General features: G+C 30.4%; 4 protein-coding genes across 4 annotated transcripts; 2 read left to right on the top strand and 2 right to left on the bottom strand.

The window, feature by feature from the left end:
• Positions 1-438: 438 nt before the first annotated feature.
• On the bottom strand, positions 439-3,033 carry LOC110685457 (gibberellin-regulated protein 11-like). Its single transcript, XM_021861982.1, has 3 exons — positions 2,817-3,033; positions 1,876-1,918; positions 439-1,301 (listed from the first exon to the last, which is right to left on the bottom strand). Exons 1-3 carry the CDS (start codon positions 2,892-2,894, stop codon positions 1,120-1,122), a joined length of 303 nt encoding a protein of 100 aa, XP_021717674.1. The 5' UTR covers positions 2,895-3,033; the 3' UTR covers positions 439-1,119.
• A 1,934-nt stretch (positions 3,034-4,967) lies between these two features.
• Positions 4,968-7,246, top strand: LOC110685461 (protein FAR1-RELATED SEQUENCE 5-like). Its single transcript, XM_021861987.1, has 4 exons — positions 4,968-5,390; positions 5,510-5,649; positions 6,532-6,758; positions 6,876-7,246. The coding sequence occupies exons 1-4, from the start codon at positions 4,968-4,970 to the stop codon at positions 7,244-7,246; spliced, it is 1,161 nt and encodes a 386-aa protein (XP_021717679.1).
• A 2-nt stretch (positions 7,247-7,248) lies between these two features.
• Positions 7,249-8,043, top strand: LOC110685460 (protein FAR-RED IMPAIRED RESPONSE 1-like). Its single transcript, XM_021861986.1, has one exon. The coding sequence runs from the start codon at positions 7,249-7,251 to the stop codon at positions 8,041-8,043; it is 795 nt and encodes a 264-aa protein (XP_021717678.1).
• A 2,392-nt stretch (positions 8,044-10,435) lies between these two features.
• LOC110685456 (histone-lysine N-methyltransferase 2B-like) lies at positions 10,436-11,820 on the bottom strand. The gene is made up of 2 exons (XM_021861981.1): positions 11,655-11,820; positions 10,436-11,440 (listed from the first exon to the last, which is right to left on the bottom strand). Exons 1-2 carry the CDS (start codon positions 11,796-11,798, stop codon positions 10,733-10,735), a joined length of 852 nt encoding a protein of 283 aa, XP_021717673.1. The 5' UTR covers positions 11,799-11,820; the 3' UTR covers positions 10,436-10,732.
• Between the last annotated feature and the right edge of the window lie 8,466 nt (positions 11,821-20,286).

Here is a 20,286-nt window from a genome sequence, read left to right as displayed (position 1 = left end):
CGACCACCCTCTCACCACCACAAGATCCGAACCATGCCCAAAACCTACCCTACCCAACTCACAACCACCGAAAACCCACCGTGTAAACAACTCCTCACGCACCACCACAAGATCCAAAAACACCAAACTCCCCCCACGTTCTCACGCACCACCACCAAGATCCGAAAAAACCCCACCCCACCTAAGTCGCAACTACCAAAAACCCCAACCCACCTAATTACCCCATCACCATTATCACTTAGGTCTGAATTTGAAGGAGGACCGGTGACTTAGATAAGGGAAGCAAGTCCGATCCGAAACCCCATCACAATTTTCGATTAGATCTGAATTTCAAGGAGGACCGACGACTTTGATAAGGGAAGCAAGAAGTCAGCCGGCGACTTTGATCTGAATTTTTTATTAGCTCGTGCCAGCGAGTGTCACGAGTAAGGGGCGGCGACTGTCACGAGGTGGCGCTGATCTGAGTGGTGGTGGTAGACTGTATTTCTGGTGGTTTGAGAGGGATGAGAGAGAAAAGTGTGTTTCTGGTGGTTGAGAGGGTGGAGAGAGAAAAGTTGGTGATGTTGGTGGTGGATGTGGGCTATGAGGGAGGAAAGAGAATATGGGTTAGGGTTTAATTATAAATAAATTAATTTAGGTTAGTAAGTTAATAGGTGGTTTATTGAAGTTAAGTAAGGGTATGTTGGTAAATTTAAACAAAAAAATTTACTATATTAAGAAAGTTTTTTTTTTTTGCACATAATGTGTAGTTTCCGTTTTAGGAAATTGTTGCAGATTTTATGAAACGGAGGTAGTATATATCTTCTTCTCATTTTTCTCGTAGATCAAAAGCTTCTAAGGGAATAATTGATCAACAATTCATTCACAAGTCTGATAAACATTTCGTGCTTCAATTTATCAACAATGACAACAAAGCAAATATTTAGGGATGCGAACACGTTATTCATCAGGCAATAATTCATTCACAAAATACGTGAAGGTACAATTAAATACAATTACATACATACTCATTATACGACCTATGAAAACATGGAAATTTTATAGCATTACAAACTTAAAATATAATGAAAAGGATGAGTATACATAGGATGTATTTTTGAGTTGAAATAAGAAGGTAATTTAAGGGCACTTGCGTTCTCCACCGTGAGTTCTCTGGTTGTAATAGCAAGGGCACTCTTTTTCGTTACCAGAAGTACCCGGCGGAACACACCCACAACGAGCGCAACATGTACCACATGCCCTGTGACATAGATTTGGTCTGCTGCTTAACTTACACCTAGTCTCGCATGCTGCTCCACAATCTGCACACATATGCTTAATGAAATTACCCAACAATAATCCCCATTTTCAAAAGTTATCACAAGTAACATTTATTGTTTAGTCACAACTTAAAACGATTTTACCATGGTAAATGTAAGGTAAAAAAAATGAATAAAGTAAACAATAAGTCTTGTATAATAAGGTGAGTGTAAGAAAAAAAATAATAAAAATAAAAATGAATAAGAGCTAGAGAAAGCATACTTAATGGGGTTTGCTAAAACAAAATACAATGAAAATGCAAAAAAATTATTGTATGTATTAGCAAAAAAATATATATAGTCAAAGTTATTATATAGTGAAAAATTATAAAAGATACATTTATTTTAAAATTGAGGGAAATTCTTAACAGGAAGAAGAAAGAGAATATGTTAGTTTAATGAATGATTAAAATGGGGTGGAGTACTAGATATATACTTCATTTGTGTTAGGAAAATTAAGAAAATAGGGTTGTGAGACTTGTGTCTACAATTTAGCACTCATCTAATAATAAAATTATCTATTGTAAAAAAAAATAATAATAATAAAATTATCATGACAGCTTGTATAATTACTTACCTATACCAAGGAGAGACCTTTGAAGATTATTGTTAATCTCAATCTGCACATTAAGAAGAAGAGTAAATATCATATTAAGTTTCAAATTAAGTGTGATTAGTCATTTCTTGATAAATTAACAATATACTACAAACTTTTCAATAAAGTCAATAACAATAATATAAACTTGTTAAGGGGTCATTTAGTAGGAGCAACATCAAGTAGTGTTTGGTCTAGTGGCAATGATTATATTTCGGGATCAATCACCACTAATTAAAGAGAACCAATTGGTAGGGACTTCCTTTCTCTTATCCCCACTCTCAAGGGGTCTTACATGCCCGTTAACTTGAACTGGGTTGACCAGTTTTCCCCTAGATTCAGACCTTGGACGTGGTATGGCTTTGACGGCTATTCACGCATATTCTTAGCGTAAACATAATACGGAGCTCAACCCCAATTCTAGTAACAATTAGTATTTATGGTATGGTTTTTTTTTTACAGGATTTATGGTTAGGTTACCATAGATAAATAAGATAATATATCATAATTTCATGTTTGTAGAGTACTTAATGAATGAAAAATTATGCATTATTATTGTTTCAATTAATGAAAACTTTTTTATGGTGAGAACTACGCAATGTGCTTGCTACAACTTTAATTTATATGGTACATTTTCTTACATGACATGCATATTTACATTTTTAATTTTTAATTTGTTTACCTTATAAATTTATTAGTTATACCTTAACATGTTAAATATTAAAATTCACCATATTTTTTGTAATATTGTACAAAAATATTGGACATGTAAACACAAACAAACAAAGAAAAAGAGAGGTGTACGGGCGTTTACATGAATAATGAAGAGATGATTATTTAATAAAACACAAACAAACAAAAAAAAAAAAAAAACAAAGAAAGTTTCTACGTAGTATTAAACTATAAACAATTTATATATTTACCATTTCTTGAGCTTGAACCACATTAAGAACAACAAAAGCAAGCACAAATGTAGCAAGGAAAAGCTTGGAATTTGCCATAGCTACAACTTTGTTTGTTTGTTTATCTTGTAATTTTTTTTTTTCTTTAGGATAGTAAATAGGAGAATTAAATACTTTGATTAGATTGTTCAAAAAAAAAAATACTTTGATAAGATGTGTTAATTTGGAGCTTTAGATAAATTTGGTACTGCTTAGTTTAATGCGATGACTAGAAATGTATGGAGGGGATGTATTTATAGAGAAGATAAATATATAATCTAATCTCATGTAAGAGTGAATCCAGCTACAAATTGAAAGCATGCACAGCATAATATTTTACATTACAAAATAATGTGAGTTGTATAGCCAAAAAAAACAATAACTAATGTGAGCTGTATAGCCAAAAAAAAAGGTGACTTTAGTAGTAATGAAAATTAAAGATAGATAATATATATTGGAAGCTTTATCATATTATTAATAAAAGTGTAAATATAGCTTTCTTCAAAAAAAAAAAAAACAAAAAAAAACAAAAAAAAAATGTAAATATAGCCTCCACATATAAAAAGGTATAAAAACTAAATAAAAAATAAAGGTTAAAAAAATTATGATTTTCAAATAGATAGAAAGAAAGATAATTTTAAGGAATTTTCATTATAAAAAAATTTAATTACAAAAATTAAATTGTACTACTCCGTATTTTAACTATATACTAAAATCAATCATCAATAACTATATATATATATATATATATATATATATATATATATATATATATATATATATATATATATATATATAGGAGGGATCCGGTGAGAATAGGTTCTTATGTGAGAATATTCCTAATATATGAGAACAAATCTAAGCCTTAGGATCAAACGATCTCAACGGCTCTAATAAAACCAAACTTTTCATCAATATACTTGTTAATCAGAAAAACAGAGTGAAGAAACTACGAGCTTCAATTTCAATGAGATTCAAGGATTTCGAACACAATTCCGTTCGATTTTTGTCAGATTTCAGCAATAGTAAGAATCAACGAGTTTCATAGATTATTCGGGTAAATAATCAACAAAAGTTCTGTTAGTTTTTTCCTTAATTTTTGTAAGTAATTTTCGAATTTCATGGTTTGAATGTTGGATTTTTGTTATAATTTTAGTAATGAATAATCTTAATTTAGTATTTTCGTTAAAATTTACAAATTTGATGTTCTAATTTTCGATTTTAGTGTTCTGGAAAATTTAAGTGTTCTTATGCGATTTTTCGATTTTTTGCTTCAATTTTTTGCTGCGATTTTGTTTGATTATGTTTGCTGCGATTTTGTTCGATTTACTATATGATTTTGTTTGATTATGTTTGCTGCAATTTTAATTCATATGATTTTGTTTGCTGCGATTTTGTTCGATTTTTTATTATGTTTGCTGCGATTTTGTTCGATTTTCGATTTTAATTCTTAGTATTTTTGCAGGTTCATTATATTAGGTTGACAATTATGGATGAACAAGCAAATAATGAAGCAGGTTTTTTTTTTTTATTAACTTGGATATTTTTATGTACAACATGTTGCAAAATCGTAGAACATGGTTGAAAATTTTAGAACATGTGTGTATAAAATTAGAATATGTTGGTAGGAAAGCAACAGAAAGTAATAAGTGAGAATGTTGATGAGTGAAATTTGATAAATAATTTGGATCATTTGATAAATAATTTAGAACAAATGAGTAAAATTTTGGAACATGTTTTGATTTTTCTAATGGGATGTCTAAAATCATATGTTCTAAATATTTGATCATGTGTTCTAAAGTTTTAGTCTAATGTTCCAAATTATGCTGTAAATAATTAATTAAACTTTAGTCTTAAATCTATGCTCTAAATAATGTCTTATGTTCTGATTTAATCATGTGTTCTAAATATTAAATCATATGTTCTAAAATTTTATTCATTTGTTCTAAATTTTTTTTAACTTGTTAAATTTACTTTTGTGCAAAAATAATTAACAACAACAAACAACTTGATAATGTTTCTAATGCCAATGCAAGTGTGCCAACTACTCCTACAGTAGTACCTATATTAACTCCCGGAGGAACAAAAGAATGGTTTCCTATGTGCCGCAATGAGTTAAAACCTGCAATAGGAATGAAATTTAATAGTGTTGATGAGGGTGTTGAATTTTATAAATCATATGCACTTGTTGCTAGTTTTAACACTAGGAAGTCTACCAGTAAAAGGCATATAGAGAAAAAATTGGCATTCCAATATGTCTTATGCAACAAAAAGGGTTTCAAGGAGAAGAAAAAGCCTATTGTTGAGAGAATTCTAAATGATAAAGAAGGACAAAGCAAGGAAGGCAAGATTTCAATAACAAGAAAAAGATTAGTCACTCGTGTTGGGTGCAAAGCTTTTATGGTTCTAAAACATTGTGAAGATGAAAAGTATATAGTAACACAGTTCCACGAAGGACATACTCATCCCCTCTACACACCAAGTTGTAATCTATTTCAAAAAGAAGGAAGAAAGATGAACATTTTGCACAAAAAAATGATTGTTGATAACTCTAAGGTAACTCTTTCATAAATTTTTACAGTGCGTTCTAAAATTTTACTCATATGTTCTAAAATATTATTCACATGTTCCAAAAGTTCTTAATATGTTCTAAAACTTTTTTGTGCCTATAATAGGTGAATATTGGCCCTGTAAAAACTTTTCGAATGATGAAGGAAATACTTGGAGGTTATGATAATGTTGGAGCTTCCAAGCAAGATTTTAAAAATTTTCACAGAGATTTAAAAACATTCATTCAAGGTTCCGATGCTCAAATGTTTGTAGACAATTTCACAAAGAAAAAATTGATGTGGAGTGCTTTTTTTTTTTATTTTGAAGTTGATGATGATTCTTGTCTTTCTAGAGCTCTTTGGGCGGACCCTATTTGTAAAAAAATTATGCTCTCTTCGGCGATATGATATCTTTTGACACCACTTACCAAACTAACAGGTGATTCATATAATTCATGTGTCTTATTTTCTGAATTATGTTTTGAATGTTCTAAAAATTTCTTCTACTGTTCTAAATTTTAAGTCTAATGTTCTAAATTATGTTTTATATGCTCATAAGATTTAGCAACTAACTTTTCATTCAAATGTTTTAATAGTAATTCTTATGTTCCAATTACAATTAAGTAAAATATTAATCTTGTGTTCTAAAATTTTAATCATACGTTCTAAATTTTTATTCACATGTTCTAAAATTTGCTTTTTATGCTATAAAGTTTAAGTCTAATGCTCTAACTTATGTGTTATAAACTCATAACCTTTATGCTCTAAATTATAACCTTTATGTGTTATAAACTTTAGTCTTAAATCTATGTTCTAAATAATTTCTTCTGTTCTGATTTAATCATGTGTTCTAAATATTTAATCACAAGTTCTAAATTTTTATTCATATGTTCTAAATTTTTATTCACATGTTCTAAAACGGTAGTGCTATATTTTGTATGTAAATTATAAAATTTATGTGTTATAAACTTTAGTCTTAAATCTATGCTCTAAATAATTTCTTCTGTTATGATTTAATCATGTGTTCTAAATATTTAATCACGGGTTCTAAATTTTTATTCATGTGTTCTAAATTTTTATTCACATGTTCTAAAACGGAAGTGCTATATTTTGTATGTAATGAAATTTGATCTTCATGTTATAAACAGGTACAACATGGTATTTACTCCATTTACAGGGGTTGATCATCACAAGAGTTGTATCACTTTTGCGGCTGGTTTCATAGCAAAGGAAGATATTGAATCATTTGAGTGGCTTTTCAAAACATTTCTTAAGGCAATGGGCAATAATGAACCTAATTGTCTTATCACAGATCAAGATCCAGCTATGAAAATTGTTGTTAGTAGAGTGTTTCAAAAATCTGAACATCGGTTCTGTATGTGGCATATAATGAAAAAGTTGCCAGATAAAGTAGGGTGAGCGATCACAAAGGAGGAAATAGGATTCCTGAAAAAAATATGTGCCTGTGTTTGGTATCTTGATATTGAGCCAGCTGAGTTTGAAGAAAGGTGGAATAAGGTGATGGTTGAGTTCGAATTGGAAGGTAATGAGTGGTTGTACGAGATAAGGGATAAGTGGATTCCGGCATATTTCAGAGATGTGTTCCTGGGAGGAATAATGCGTACCACGTCAAGATCAGAAAGTGAAAATAACTTTTTTTGCTCCTTTATCAATCCTCACGTTTCACTTGTTGAGTTTTACATGAGATATGAAGCTGCAATTGATGCCCAGAGACACGCTCAAGGTCAAAACGACAATGATTCAAAGCACAAATACCCAGAGTGCAAGACACCACTAGGGATAGAAAAGTATGCCTCAACCATATACACTATTTCTGTTTTTATGACTTCCAATATGAGGTAGAAATGGCTTGTTTTTCTTGTGGGTGTGAAGAGTTTAAGAGAGAAAATGGATTAGAAATTGCAAAAGTAAGTGAAGGGGGTCGGAGTAGAACATTTGATGTTGTGTTTAATCCGACTAACCAAGAGACAACATATTCTTGCAAGTTGTTTTATAGGCAAGGAATTCCATGCAGGCACATGGTTTGGGTTTGGAAAGCAAAACGGTTTGAAATTATTCCTGAGCAATATATTCTAAACAGATGGACTACTATGGCAACGAAAAGACCAATATTTGACCTGGGAGGAAATCTGTTGGAACAATGTGCCAATATAATCGACAAGAAAAAGTTGTTGAATGAGTTGTGGTCAGAGATACATAATTGTGTTAGTTTGGCAGAGGGTGACGATGAAGATATTAAAGACCTTGTGATTAATCTTCGAGGATTGAGGTTGGATTTGGAAGCTAAAAGAAATGCAAGAAGTAATGGTGAAAGGAATGCTACTAACAAAGAAAAAGACATAGAACTATTAATTGGAGCTAGTGTTCCAAGTGAAATATCTATCAAACCTCCAAAAATTTCTAAGAACAAAGGTACAGGAGTTCATATGTCAAATGTTGAAACGAGATCTGTAGAGACTTCAAATGTTGAAACAAGATCTGTAGAGACTTCAAATGTTGAAACAAGATCTGGAAGTGGGAAAAGACTAAAGGGGGACAAAGAAATGGCGGTAGAACAAAATCAGAAAAAAAAAGAGGTTATGCAAAGGTTGTGGGGAATTGAGTCACCACGATATTCGAAATTGTCCAAAAAAAGTTAGATGATACTTAATAATTTTGGAACATTTTTTTTGAATTTGTGTATTGAATAACACTTTTTTCTATTATAGAAATGATTACAGTTTAGAACTTATGAGTTTAATTTAGAACATATGTATTAAAATTTAGAACATATGTATTAAAATTTAGAACATATGACTAAAATTTTAGAATATATGAGTTATAATTAGTAATCATGTGTGGTGTATGGTTCCAATGCGATTTCAAAATTTTGATTTAGACCATATGATTAAAATTAATCACTTAAATTCTTAGTTCTTAAATACATGAGTAATATTTTGACAATAGTATTTAGAGCATATGATTAAAACTTTAGAACATATGACTAAAAATTTAGAACATATGAATAAAAATTTAGATCATATGAATTATAATTAGTATTTAGAGCATATGACTAAATGTTTAGAACATATCATTAAAAATTTAGAACATATGAGTTATAATTAGTATTTTGATCACAAGAAAGACAAGTCAAGCTAATATATTCGTACAACCTTTTAGAAAAATAGTTTGCGAGTGAAGGCTTACAATTTAAAGTACTATACAAAATTCTACATGCTATTTCTAAAATTATATTACAAACTATTTTCTTTAGCCCATTTCCATGATCTTGAAGTTATCTCATGATGTAGCTCATTTTCCTTGTGTGATAATATCTTAGCACAAAAATCCACCCTCAATTTCTTCGTTTGATTGATCTGCAATATAATAAGATAAAATCATTAGACTTTGGTATCCGCTATCTCACTTTTTACATCATTAAAAAAAAAAAAAGATTTACACAATTTGGAACATATGTATGAAATTTTAGAACATATGTATAAAAATTTAGAACATATGTATAAAAATTTAGAACATATGAACATGAGTAATACTATAAAACAAACTTACATCATTCAATTTTATTCCGCTTTCCCAATTGGTATCTTTCTCACCATGATAGGTTTCCATGTGTTTAAGCAAAAACACGCCGCAATCATCATTGTTATCATTTGTCCTCCAACTCATTTTTAACGTCCTAGTTTTGAAACTAGAAACCTCTTGATCGCATTTTGATCTCTTGGTTGACAAGAACATGGCAAAAGCCCTCAACTAAAATTAAACATTAAAATAAGTATTAGAAAATATTAAGAATGTATAAGTACTATTTGGAACATGAAATTTTTTAAAAACATCTGATTTAGAACATATGAGTATAATTTTAGTACATCTGAGCTAAACTTTAGAACATTGAAATAAATGTTTAGAAAATCTAATTCTAAACACAAGTAAATGAGACAGATAGATATTACCAAATTCTTCGGTTTGTTTTTGAATTTGTGCCAAAAAGAATTTTTATATTCCAAATATCTTTTGTCAATGACGTCGAGAGTCTTGCTAAGAAAATTCACACAAAGCAGGTAATAATGTGATGAAGATACAACTGGAAAAAATACCTGCATATAATAATAGATCATGAAATCGAAATAAGAAAAAAAGAAGAAAGCTTATAAAGAAGAAAATCTATATTCAAATTCTTTTGGATTTCTTAATGTCTTACCAAGTGAACTCTATCAAAGTTTTGCACTTTAGAGTGCTTCATCTCTTTTTTCAACCTTTCAAATAAAGTATGATATCTATCTTGAATTTTCACAGTTGGAGAAAAGTGATAATTCGTACACAAAATTTCCTGAAATCATGTAAACATAAGTTATGAAATCTCAATTTATAAAATGAAAGAAGCCAAGTTCAATATTAAGAACCATACATAAGCTTGCGTTGAAAAAAACAATCTGTTTGTTGACCCTGGGGTTCGTCTTCTGTTTTCAATGTTCAATATGAATGACCAAGCATCAACAATGTTATTAAACACATGATTGTTCGCTGCAAGGCTTGACATCTCATCTCTACGGATTGTAGTTTGACCATCATCATATAAAATCTCACTACAAACATAAAAACAAATAGCATTAAATGTTATAATATAAGATTAAACTTTATAATATATAAATACTAAGTTAGAACATATGAATACTAATTTAGAACATATGAATACTAATTTAGAACATATGAACACTAAGTTAGAACATATGAACACTAAGTTAGAACATGTGAATACTAATTTAGAACATGTGAATACTAATTTAGAACATATGAACACTAAGTTAGAACATGTGAACACTAATTTAGAACATATGAACACTAATTTAGAACATATGAATACTAATTTAGAACATATGAATACTAAGTTAGAACATATGAATACTAATTTAGAACATATGATTAATAAATCAGAATACATGACTAATTATTTTAAAATTACTAAGTAAATTTAGAGCTTACTTAGGTAATCCATTGGCAAATGCATACTCTTCCATTCTCTTCTTGTGTCCATCAACCTTTTTGAATATGTTGTCATACTGAACCATAAAAGGCGAACGAATACAGTTTGGAAGGTTTTCAGGACATATTTTCTCCCTTTTTCCTACATTTCCTTTCCTGTAAATATATAGGTGAACGAATACAAATATTTAATGAGCAGAATATTTCAAAAAAATATACCACAAATTCTAAAATTATAAATGTATATATATAATTAGTGTCCCAAAACAAACAAACTAATAATTAGTGTTCTTAAAAAATAAAATATTAATTCATCAATAATTAATAGTGTCCCTAAACATAACTACATTACTCCTCCATCTTATCATCTTCTTTCTCATCATTGTTCTTGTTCTTCTCTTCATTTGCTTGAATATTGTTCTTCTCTCCATGAACATATTGTTGGACTTTAGCACCTGAGCATGCTCCTCCTAAAATTGAAGTGGAAAACCCTTGAGTTTGAGGAGGAGGAGGAGGAGGAATCCCTTGAGTTTGAGAAGGAGGAGGAGGATGTAAAGGAGGAGAAGGTCCTTGAGTTTGAGGATGAGGAAGAGGAGGAGAAGGTTCTTGAAATTGAGGAGGAGGAGGAGGAAGAGGGGAAGAAGGCTCGTGAGTTTGAGGAGGAGGACGAAGAGGGGAAGAAGGCTCATGAGTTTGAGGAGGAGGAGTAGGTGTTTGAGAATGAGAAAACAAATCAAAACTCGGAGGAGTCATCTCTAAAGGTGTCTTTTTCTTCCCTTTGAACTTTTCCCATGATCTTTTCATAACATCATCTAACTCCTTAATGAAAGCTGGTTCGTCAAACAAATGCTTGTCTTGACTTAGAATGGAGGGGTTGTCCTTTTGTTTTTCTTCCCTTCTCATGGAATACTTATTCCAAATATTCTGAATAAAAGTGTTCATATCAGATGCTTCTTCTTTAGCGAATATTTCATTCGCCTTATCCAACATGGCATGTATCTCACTTAAATTCTCAGCAAGCTTCTTAGCCAATGTTCCGAATTTTTGAAGGAATTCCTAACAAACAAAAGTTATATAAATTTAGAACAATTGAATAACCATGTAAAACAACTGATTTAAGTTTAGAACATCCACTTTATATATTTAGAACATATGACTAAATATTTAGAACATGTGGGTATATATTTAGAACATGTGGGTATATATTTAGAACATATAACTAACTATAATAAGACTTTAGTTTAAAACATGTTCCAAAAAATATGCATACCAGCATTTCATTAGAACCACTAACATCACTTCCACCAAGTTCGGGATCTCCAGCCACTTGTGATACATTGTTATCATGCCTATCAACTTCCATTCTATCAAGTACATGTCCCTTTCCAAATCCTCTTTTCATTTCCAATTTCATCCGTTCCTTGATTAAATCTTTCTTCCAAACAGAAAGGAGTGGGAATTGCCTTGGATTACTTATTTTAGATCTTTGCAAACGATCAAAATAGCATATCTAATACAAATATACAAAAAAAAAATGCGTTAAACAAGGACAAATTTAGAAAAAGACAAATTAATATAAAAATGTACCATATATTAAAAAAAAAAAGAAATTACCATCAAGAAAGGCAATGGACCGGTGAAGAAAGCTGAACCACCTTGCCATTCCGATACAGACGACTTTAAACTCCTATAAACATATTCACACCAATCCAAACATTCGATCTTCTTTGTATCCATGCAACTATACAAGAACCTGTAATTTAATGATGGGTTGGCAGTGGATCTCATACAACAATTGACAACAGAAACTACAAAATGCCAAATGAATTCATCACACACAGGTTGCTTCTTTAACTCTTCAATTCGATTAATAATCACAGAGTTTGATGGACTTCCACAACTTAACCCAAAATAAGATCTCCATTGTCTAATAAAATCAACCTATTCTTCATCCTCCTCTTGCTTCTTCTCTTTAATAATTTCTCCTCCCATCGGCAATCCATAAACCAAATGTATGTCTACAGGTGTAATTTCAATCTCTTGGTTCCTCTCAAGAACTAAGACACCCTATCACAGTCAAAACTCGACACAAGCTTAGAGCAAAATACAGATTTATGTGCATCTAGATCCAAATCTAAGAAACCTCCAAAGCCAATTTTTCTAATAGTCGCCTTATGAGATTTTGGCAAATCTTTAAGCACGGTGTTCATAAAATTCTTGGGAGTAATTCGTTGACTTAATTCTCTACATTCCATTTGATCTGCATGAACAACTTCAATATCATCATCAGAATCACTCTCATCAACCTTTCTTTTCCTTTTTTTCCCTCTGCCTTCCTTCTTTGGTTCTTTCTTCATTGCTTTGTTTTTCGGAACATCTTTAGCTCTAACTTTAAGTTTCCCCTTAATTTGATCACCTTCTTTATTATCTACATTGGTACTCTTGTTTGCATTTCCAGAAGATGTTGTAGCAAACTGATTAGAGGTTGTAGCACCATCAACACCAACAAAATTATCACTGCAAGTCATAGACATAAAACATATATAAAGGTTAGAACACAAGGGAATAATTAGAACAGAACATATGTGTAATAATTTAGAACATTTGTACAAAAATTTAGAACATATGAGTAAAAAATATAGACATAAACTTGTAGCAAAAATTAACAATTGAACTGTAATGTGTACATACTGCAATACTGAACAAAATTCAAGAGGAAAACATAAAAATGTGAGTAAAATAAGAGTTAAAATTAGAATTAAATTTAGAACAAACAAGTAAAGTTTTAGAACATATGAGTAAAATTTTAGAACATATCTAACATGCATAAAAAATTAATCAATATCCATTGATGATTACAAACCTTTGAATGTGATCGTTGTTTATAGCTTCCTGTAACGATGACTCCACAATTGGACTTCTAGACCACTGTACATCATTTTTTACAGCTTCATCACCATCACTTTTTTTCTTTTTGTCAAGTGCTTAATCACCATCACTATTCACAAAAAAAAAAAGAAGAGTAGGTTAGAAGCTTAAAACATGCTAGAATTTATTTTTCAACTCCTGTATCCTCCTAATACTACTCTTCCAGGCCAGTTTCATATAAATTATCTCGTATATTCTCAATATATCATTTTTGATAAGAATAATCTAGTTTCAACCTAGCATTACAGAAGCAAGAAATAATCATGGTCTATTTTGTTCAATAAAAATCAGCAATAAATTTACTCCATATACAAGGTGACCAGCTACAAAAATTCATGGACAATTATTTAAAATGGAGTGAACATGTATTCAATTCTCTCATTCCTTTCCCTCTGCACACTAATTACAAAACTATTTTTCCAGAATGTCTATTTACATTACACGAAAAAGTCCTTTTTTTGCTATCTAAACACGCATCGAAGATTGTCTAAGAGGATGAGCATCTCCATGGTAGAGACCAAGATGGTACATAGCCTTGACAATCAATTCTCTCAACTGAGGATACTGAGCAGTAAGATTTCGATCAGTCCCCTCAAGGGCGGTCAAAAGCCTAGCTCGTTGTAATGCCTCGCTGTTGCCAGCGTTTATAGCAAGGTGAAAAAGGAGAACCAATCCATTTACTTGAGCCCTCTCGCTTTCCCTAAGCAATCTCAACAAAGGAACTACCCAATCAAACTCAATGATCGCCTTAGAATGTTCATGACACAGGAAATTCTACGGATCAACAAACTTAGCTAGAGCAACAGCAGCCTCAATACCAACGTCATGATTATTACTGCTAAGCTGCTCAACCAAAGGCCCAATTACTCGAGTCTCTTTAGCACAGAATGTCCTAGACAGACACCCAATCGATTTTATAGCAGCAATTTGCAAAACAGGATCACTAGACTCTTTGATCACCCTCAAAAGCTGCACCACCACTGCCTTACCAGCAGGGGAGCTCGTCTTGAAAGCCGACCTGCGAAGGTCAGCATTCGACTCAACAGCCAATGTGATCTCCATTACAGCCATTACACAATTCTTCCTCAACTCCCCAGTTTCCCTCTCAATCAACTTAGCCAAACTAAGCAACCCTTTTGTCTAAGTAATCCTATGACTGTTTATAACACTATCCTTAGCAAGCATCCAAAGTGCCTTAGCACAACTAATCTTAAGCTCCATCTTAACCTCAGCACTCTCATTCCCTCTTCCCTTCCTAGTCTGCCCTCCTTTACTAACCCCAACATCCGAATACAACGATGAAAACGACGAATAACTCGAATTCAACATCCGAATACAACTTAGCCAAATTAATGCTTGAAGATTACATAGCACTTCAAATTCACATTGAAGCTGCTGCTGCAGGTGGACGCTGCTGCCTGCCGAGGCTGCTCCAGGCAAGGCTGCAGCTGCTGCTGCCTGCCGAGGCTGCTGCTGGCAAGGCTGCAGCTGCTGCTGCCCTGCCAAACCGCTGCAAGCTAGGCAGTAGCTGCTGCTGCCCTGCCGAGTTTCGAGTTTTTCTAGTTGCTATGTTTCTTTTCCAAGTTATGCATGTCTAAAGCTAGTCCCTTACTCTTTAATCATAATAGCCTATATACAAATCACTGCCTCAAGTTAAATTTCAGGTTAGCATTTTATCGAACATGTTATAAGCATCCAAAAATGATTTGTAAAAACCTAAAAAATTTGACACCAAAACCAATGGAAGTTAACTAATACTGTATATGCTTAATAAATTCGAGCCAAACCCTCCCAAATCGAGCAAAACTGAGCCCTAATTTTTGTGTTCAAACATGATAATTTAAAAATTAAACCAAAATCAAATAATTAAACCCTAATAAAATCGCTACTTACTGATTTGATGGACAAATGGCTTGCATTGGAGATTTATCCATACATTGTGAATCGATTGATTTACAAAAAAATTAACGAAAATTAACAAAAAAAAGAGGAGAAAAATGTGAAAAAATATAATCAAAATTCATAAACATAAACTTATTACCTTCTTTCATAAGTAACAATTGGAGATGTTGGTAGAATTTGATTCGAATCCATATTCTGATTCACGAAGTAGCATGCATGAACTAGGGTTTAGAGAGTGGATGGAATTTAGAGAGAGAAAAACCTAATTTTAGAGAGAGAAAAAAATCAGTGAAAGTGAAAAAAGAGAAGGGGGTAAATCAGCAAACAAAATTACAATTTTGCCATTACTGTAGAATGTTTTGGGCGGTTAGATTGAATCTAATCTACGGCTAAGATGTATTCTCATATAAGTGAGTTTCTCATATAAGACCTAAATTCTCATAAGAGTCTTCCCCTATATATATGTTAAATTGTGACTCGAAATCTAGTAGGGCTGAATTTGAACGATTATATCTCTCAAACTACAACTGATTTTGAGGTGATTCAAATTGGAGGTGATAGCTTGGTTCAAGATCTTTCCAACGATAGGTCATATGCCCAATTCCGATAAGAAACGAGAAAGTTATGACCGTTTTACAAAAACCTGACGAAGCTGGAAATTTGCAACGAGGCTGCGAGCTATAGCTCTATGCGAGTGAGCTATAGCTCGGCCCTAAGAGGACTTGCGGCAGGTATGAGCTAGCTTCCGAGCTATAGCTCGGTAGTTAGGTTATTCTAGGATAATTTATGGAAAATTTCCTAAAATTATATCTTTTCTATGACGGCTATTTGAGTATACTTGGGGAACAATCTTAGGGTTTTATTAGGGTTTCCTTGTGTTATAAAAGGACCCTTTAGTTGATCATTTAGATCATACCTTTTTTTAGCCATAAGATTTAAGACTCCTTATATTATTCTCTTGTTTCTTTCTCCATTATAGTGAAGAAGCTTTCAAATCCCCCACCCGTGGATGTAGGTCTATTTTGACCGAACCACGTAAATCCTTGTGTTGTTTGTTTATCTTCTTTATTGTTTTTATCGTTCTTAATTTCATTGACTTGTTCCGCATTAATCAAACACAACTACACCATAATTTCCTAACAATATATATATATATATATATATATATATATATATATATATATATATAATAAAATTCAATTAAAGAAACAAATATTATTTACAAAAATAATTTCTTAACCTTATACAATATAATTACTTAAAATAAAAAAAGATTTGACATATATCTTTAATACATTATTTATATAACTATAAAAAAAAATTCTTAACATAATTTTGCTAATTTTCTACGTCATTAGTTTAATAATGGTTGCTCATTTTCTACGTCATCAGTTTAATAATGTTTATTTAAAATTACCGTGCATGACACGGGAAGTAACCTAATACAAGTATAATATTCTTGTTTTCTTTTGTTCATCTTGGATATATAACTCATTAGGAAATTTCGCAAACATTTATTAACACATTTTGTAGACTAACTTATACCTTATTTTATTTTAAGGTTCCAATTATTTAAGTATTGTGTGCATAGTTATTTACGTTTTTGACTATCCAAGTTTAATAAAGTCACAATAATACTTAGGGTATTGCTATATATATGTAGCCCTTAAGTTTAAGAATGCATGAAAAAATTACGTGCAAATTAATGTAATTAATAAATATATTTTTTCAATAATTTCCTTTTTTTTAGCTTGTTATATATAGCCCCGGTGTTTGCCAGTCGAAAAGCCAGTTACAAAATTGTTCCAAAGTAAGGACTTGAACCATTTCTTGAGTCAAGTGTGCTCCATCTTTGTAGAAGAAATAAAGGGAGGCGAGCAGCCAAACTATGAAACTAATGAGATGGTAAAAGACCGATCTTATAACGAAAAATAAAGAGGACCAAAGGCCTTTTATTATTTTATTATAAATAGAGACGATAAAGGTCTTTTTTTTCTCTTTTTAACCACTTTGTCTTCTTTGGAGGTGGGATTTTTTTTTTCTTTCTCTTTTTAACCACCTACACCCCCCTCCCCACATACACTATACAACCTACACCTACATCCTAGTGTAGGTATTTTCACCTTTTTCTCTCCTCTTATAAATCAATTTCCTTATAATTTTACCAATATTTTAAATTTCTCTCTCCTCATAATTTTATCCATTTCTCTCTCCATTTTCTCACTCCTAAGCTATTAAAATCTCCCAAAATTTGTCTTAAAAAAAAATCAAACACTCTTAGATCTCTACCAAAATATAGTATGTAAGAGAAAAAATGACAGAAAATTTCTACAAAAGAACGACTAACAATCAAATAGTAAGTTGATTTTGTTTATTTTTTATTATAAAAAAAAGGTATAAACCTTAACTTTTTATTTGCCTTATTCTTCAATTACTTTCTCTAGGTATATGAAATTCCAGTATTACTTCATGATTTCTTATCATTTTTAACATAACAATGGTTTTTTTTTATAATTTTTTGTCATAACAATGATTTCTTATACTTATACTAGAATGATGTTTGGTATAATAATCCACTTTAAGTTGAATTAATTTGTGGTGTAATATTAGCTTATAAATTTACTGAACAAATAAAATAAAATAAAATAGAGTTTAATTGCCCTAATTTTCTGGATTTGATCTATTTCGTATGATTATAGAAATATAAATTTAGCTCTTATATGAATGTTCATTTTTATTTTGATAAATGTTCATATATGTACTAATATATATTCATGCACATATTAATATACGCTCATTAGAATTACGATAAATGTCCTTATCTCTATTTTCTTCCTATATTTTCTATTGATCTAATAAGGAATATCAGTCTATTGTAAATTTTCATTTTAGGTGGAACATTGATCATTTTAGATGGATTTCATGTTCATTTATATTCAATTAATTTTGATACATGTTCATTCTCTTTACATTATATGTTCATTCTTATATTGAAAGATGTTCATTTACATTAAAATCTAATTCAATATTTATTCTCATATATAAACATGTTCATTTAGGTTTATACTTATTCATTCATTCTCACATTAAAAGACATTTGTTTCAATTTTAATACTTGTTTGTTATCATATTGAAAAATGTTCAATTAAATTTTAATATTTGTTTATTCTCGTATTGAAAAATGTTTATTTAGATTATGATATTACTTGTTCATCTTTATATTGAACTATGCTCATTATTTTCTGGCAATATGTTAAAATTTTGTATTTTAAAATGTTTTTGTCTTGTTTATAGGACGTGTGTTTTGATTCTTACTAACATTTTACTTTATAAAATTTTGATCTCTTATCACACAGGACAATCAATGAAATAAAAAAAAAAAAAAGTTGAATGCGATAATGTATGTATTGATGAAAAGATATGTACTAAGGAAAACACACACATATCATAAGAGTACGTAGAAGGGTATCTATTACACAAGGACGATGACTCTACAAACTTTTTATGTATACCAAATGTTAAATTAGAGGCGATGTTCAATTTATTTTGTAAGACACATATATATTAAGTATATGATATGTACATTTTTGAAGTTTAAGATTTTCATTTTTGATTTTTTTTATAAAAGTTTCTACTTTTAATTAATAAATTGAGCTTGTGTACATATATACATTTGAAAAGATAAAAAAGGTATGCTTAAGAAACAATAAATATATAATATCGCCGTATTAACAATATTGAACATTTAATGATACAAAACTGAACATTTATATCTACATAAATGAATATTTATATATACCAAAATGAACATTTTACCTATGATTCGAAATCGAAAAATTATAATATGGCGTCATTATGATGAAGAGGGGGTGCAGGTAGTGGTGCTACCTACATAGGGGTGTAGGCAAAAATTTTTATGTCTCTTCGTCTTTTTTATTTTTTTTCTTTTGTCTATTTCCTTAGAGTTACATATAACATTTTTCTTATTTTTAAATGTTTCTATTTTTTGAGGGAAAAAAAAGCAACATTTAAAAATAAAAAAAATGTTATATGTAACTCTGAGGAAATAGACAAAAATAAAAAAGACGAAGCCCGCCTCCAAGTGAAATCTCTTTTTTTTTCAAAAAAAAAAAAAAAAAAAAAAAAAAAAACCTTTTTTTCTTACAAAATAAGAAATCTTGCTCTTTCATTAATGTTTTCATTCCCGATTCCTAATAGGAAGAACAAAAGAAAGGGGAGGGAGTTATAGAAAGATATCTTTGGTTGTTTGGTTTGTTATTCAACTAGGTTAGAACCTATGTGATGCACGGTTTATATAATGCCTATTTATAATTTGTACATTTTAAAATAAATCGCTATTATACGTGAGTATAAATAAGAACTATGTATATATTTTTATTTTAAATTTTTTATTTTAATCAAAATTATGATATAATATCCGTTCAACGTTGTCTAATTCATAGTTCAATGTAGGAGGTCATCTTTTAGCGTGCTATTTATAATTGTTTCAATTTCCTATGATAAATTGATAGATTTTAGTTGTAATGTAGAATCTTCCAATATTTTAATTTCAAAAATGTTAAATATGATAGTTTTCTAAAAAAAATGACATCATCATTGTATTTAGGCGGAACTTTTTTTATTAAGTAAGCGACACGTAGGCAATGGTGATGTCATTAACTTCTGTTTTAGTAATAGTTAATAGATAAGTATCCACCAACCATGTACCAAATTATGACTTGATTTGACTTTTATTTCCCATTCCATATAACCTTTTTACCTAATATTTAATTTTTCTATTAAAAATTTCGATTTATTTATCATTTAATATTGTTATATAACTAATTATGTACTCCCTCCGTGTCTTTATTAGAGTCCCATTTCTAACATTTATTACTCACATATTAAAGAGAAATGGAAATCTATTAAAACGACGGAGAGAGTAATAAATATTTTAGTATTCTCATCCATTACAAAAATGGATGAATTTTTTCAAAAGGTATATACCCATTGATTAAGATACTTTTGCGAAAAACATAATGCTCGAGTAGTCATAATACGTTTTTAATTTA

This window comes from Chenopodium quinoa, unplaced genomic scaffold, assembly GCF_001683475.1.
Source record: "Chenopodium quinoa cultivar QQ74 unplaced genomic scaffold, ASM168347v1, whole genome shotgun sequence".
In the NCBI taxonomy this organism is placed as follows: Eukaryota; Viridiplantae; Streptophyta; class Magnoliopsida; order Caryophyllales; family Amaranthaceae; genus Chenopodium; species Chenopodium quinoa.
The sequence above is the reverse complement of the archived record's forward strand: the minus strand, read 5'-3'. Positions and strand labels throughout refer to the sequence as shown.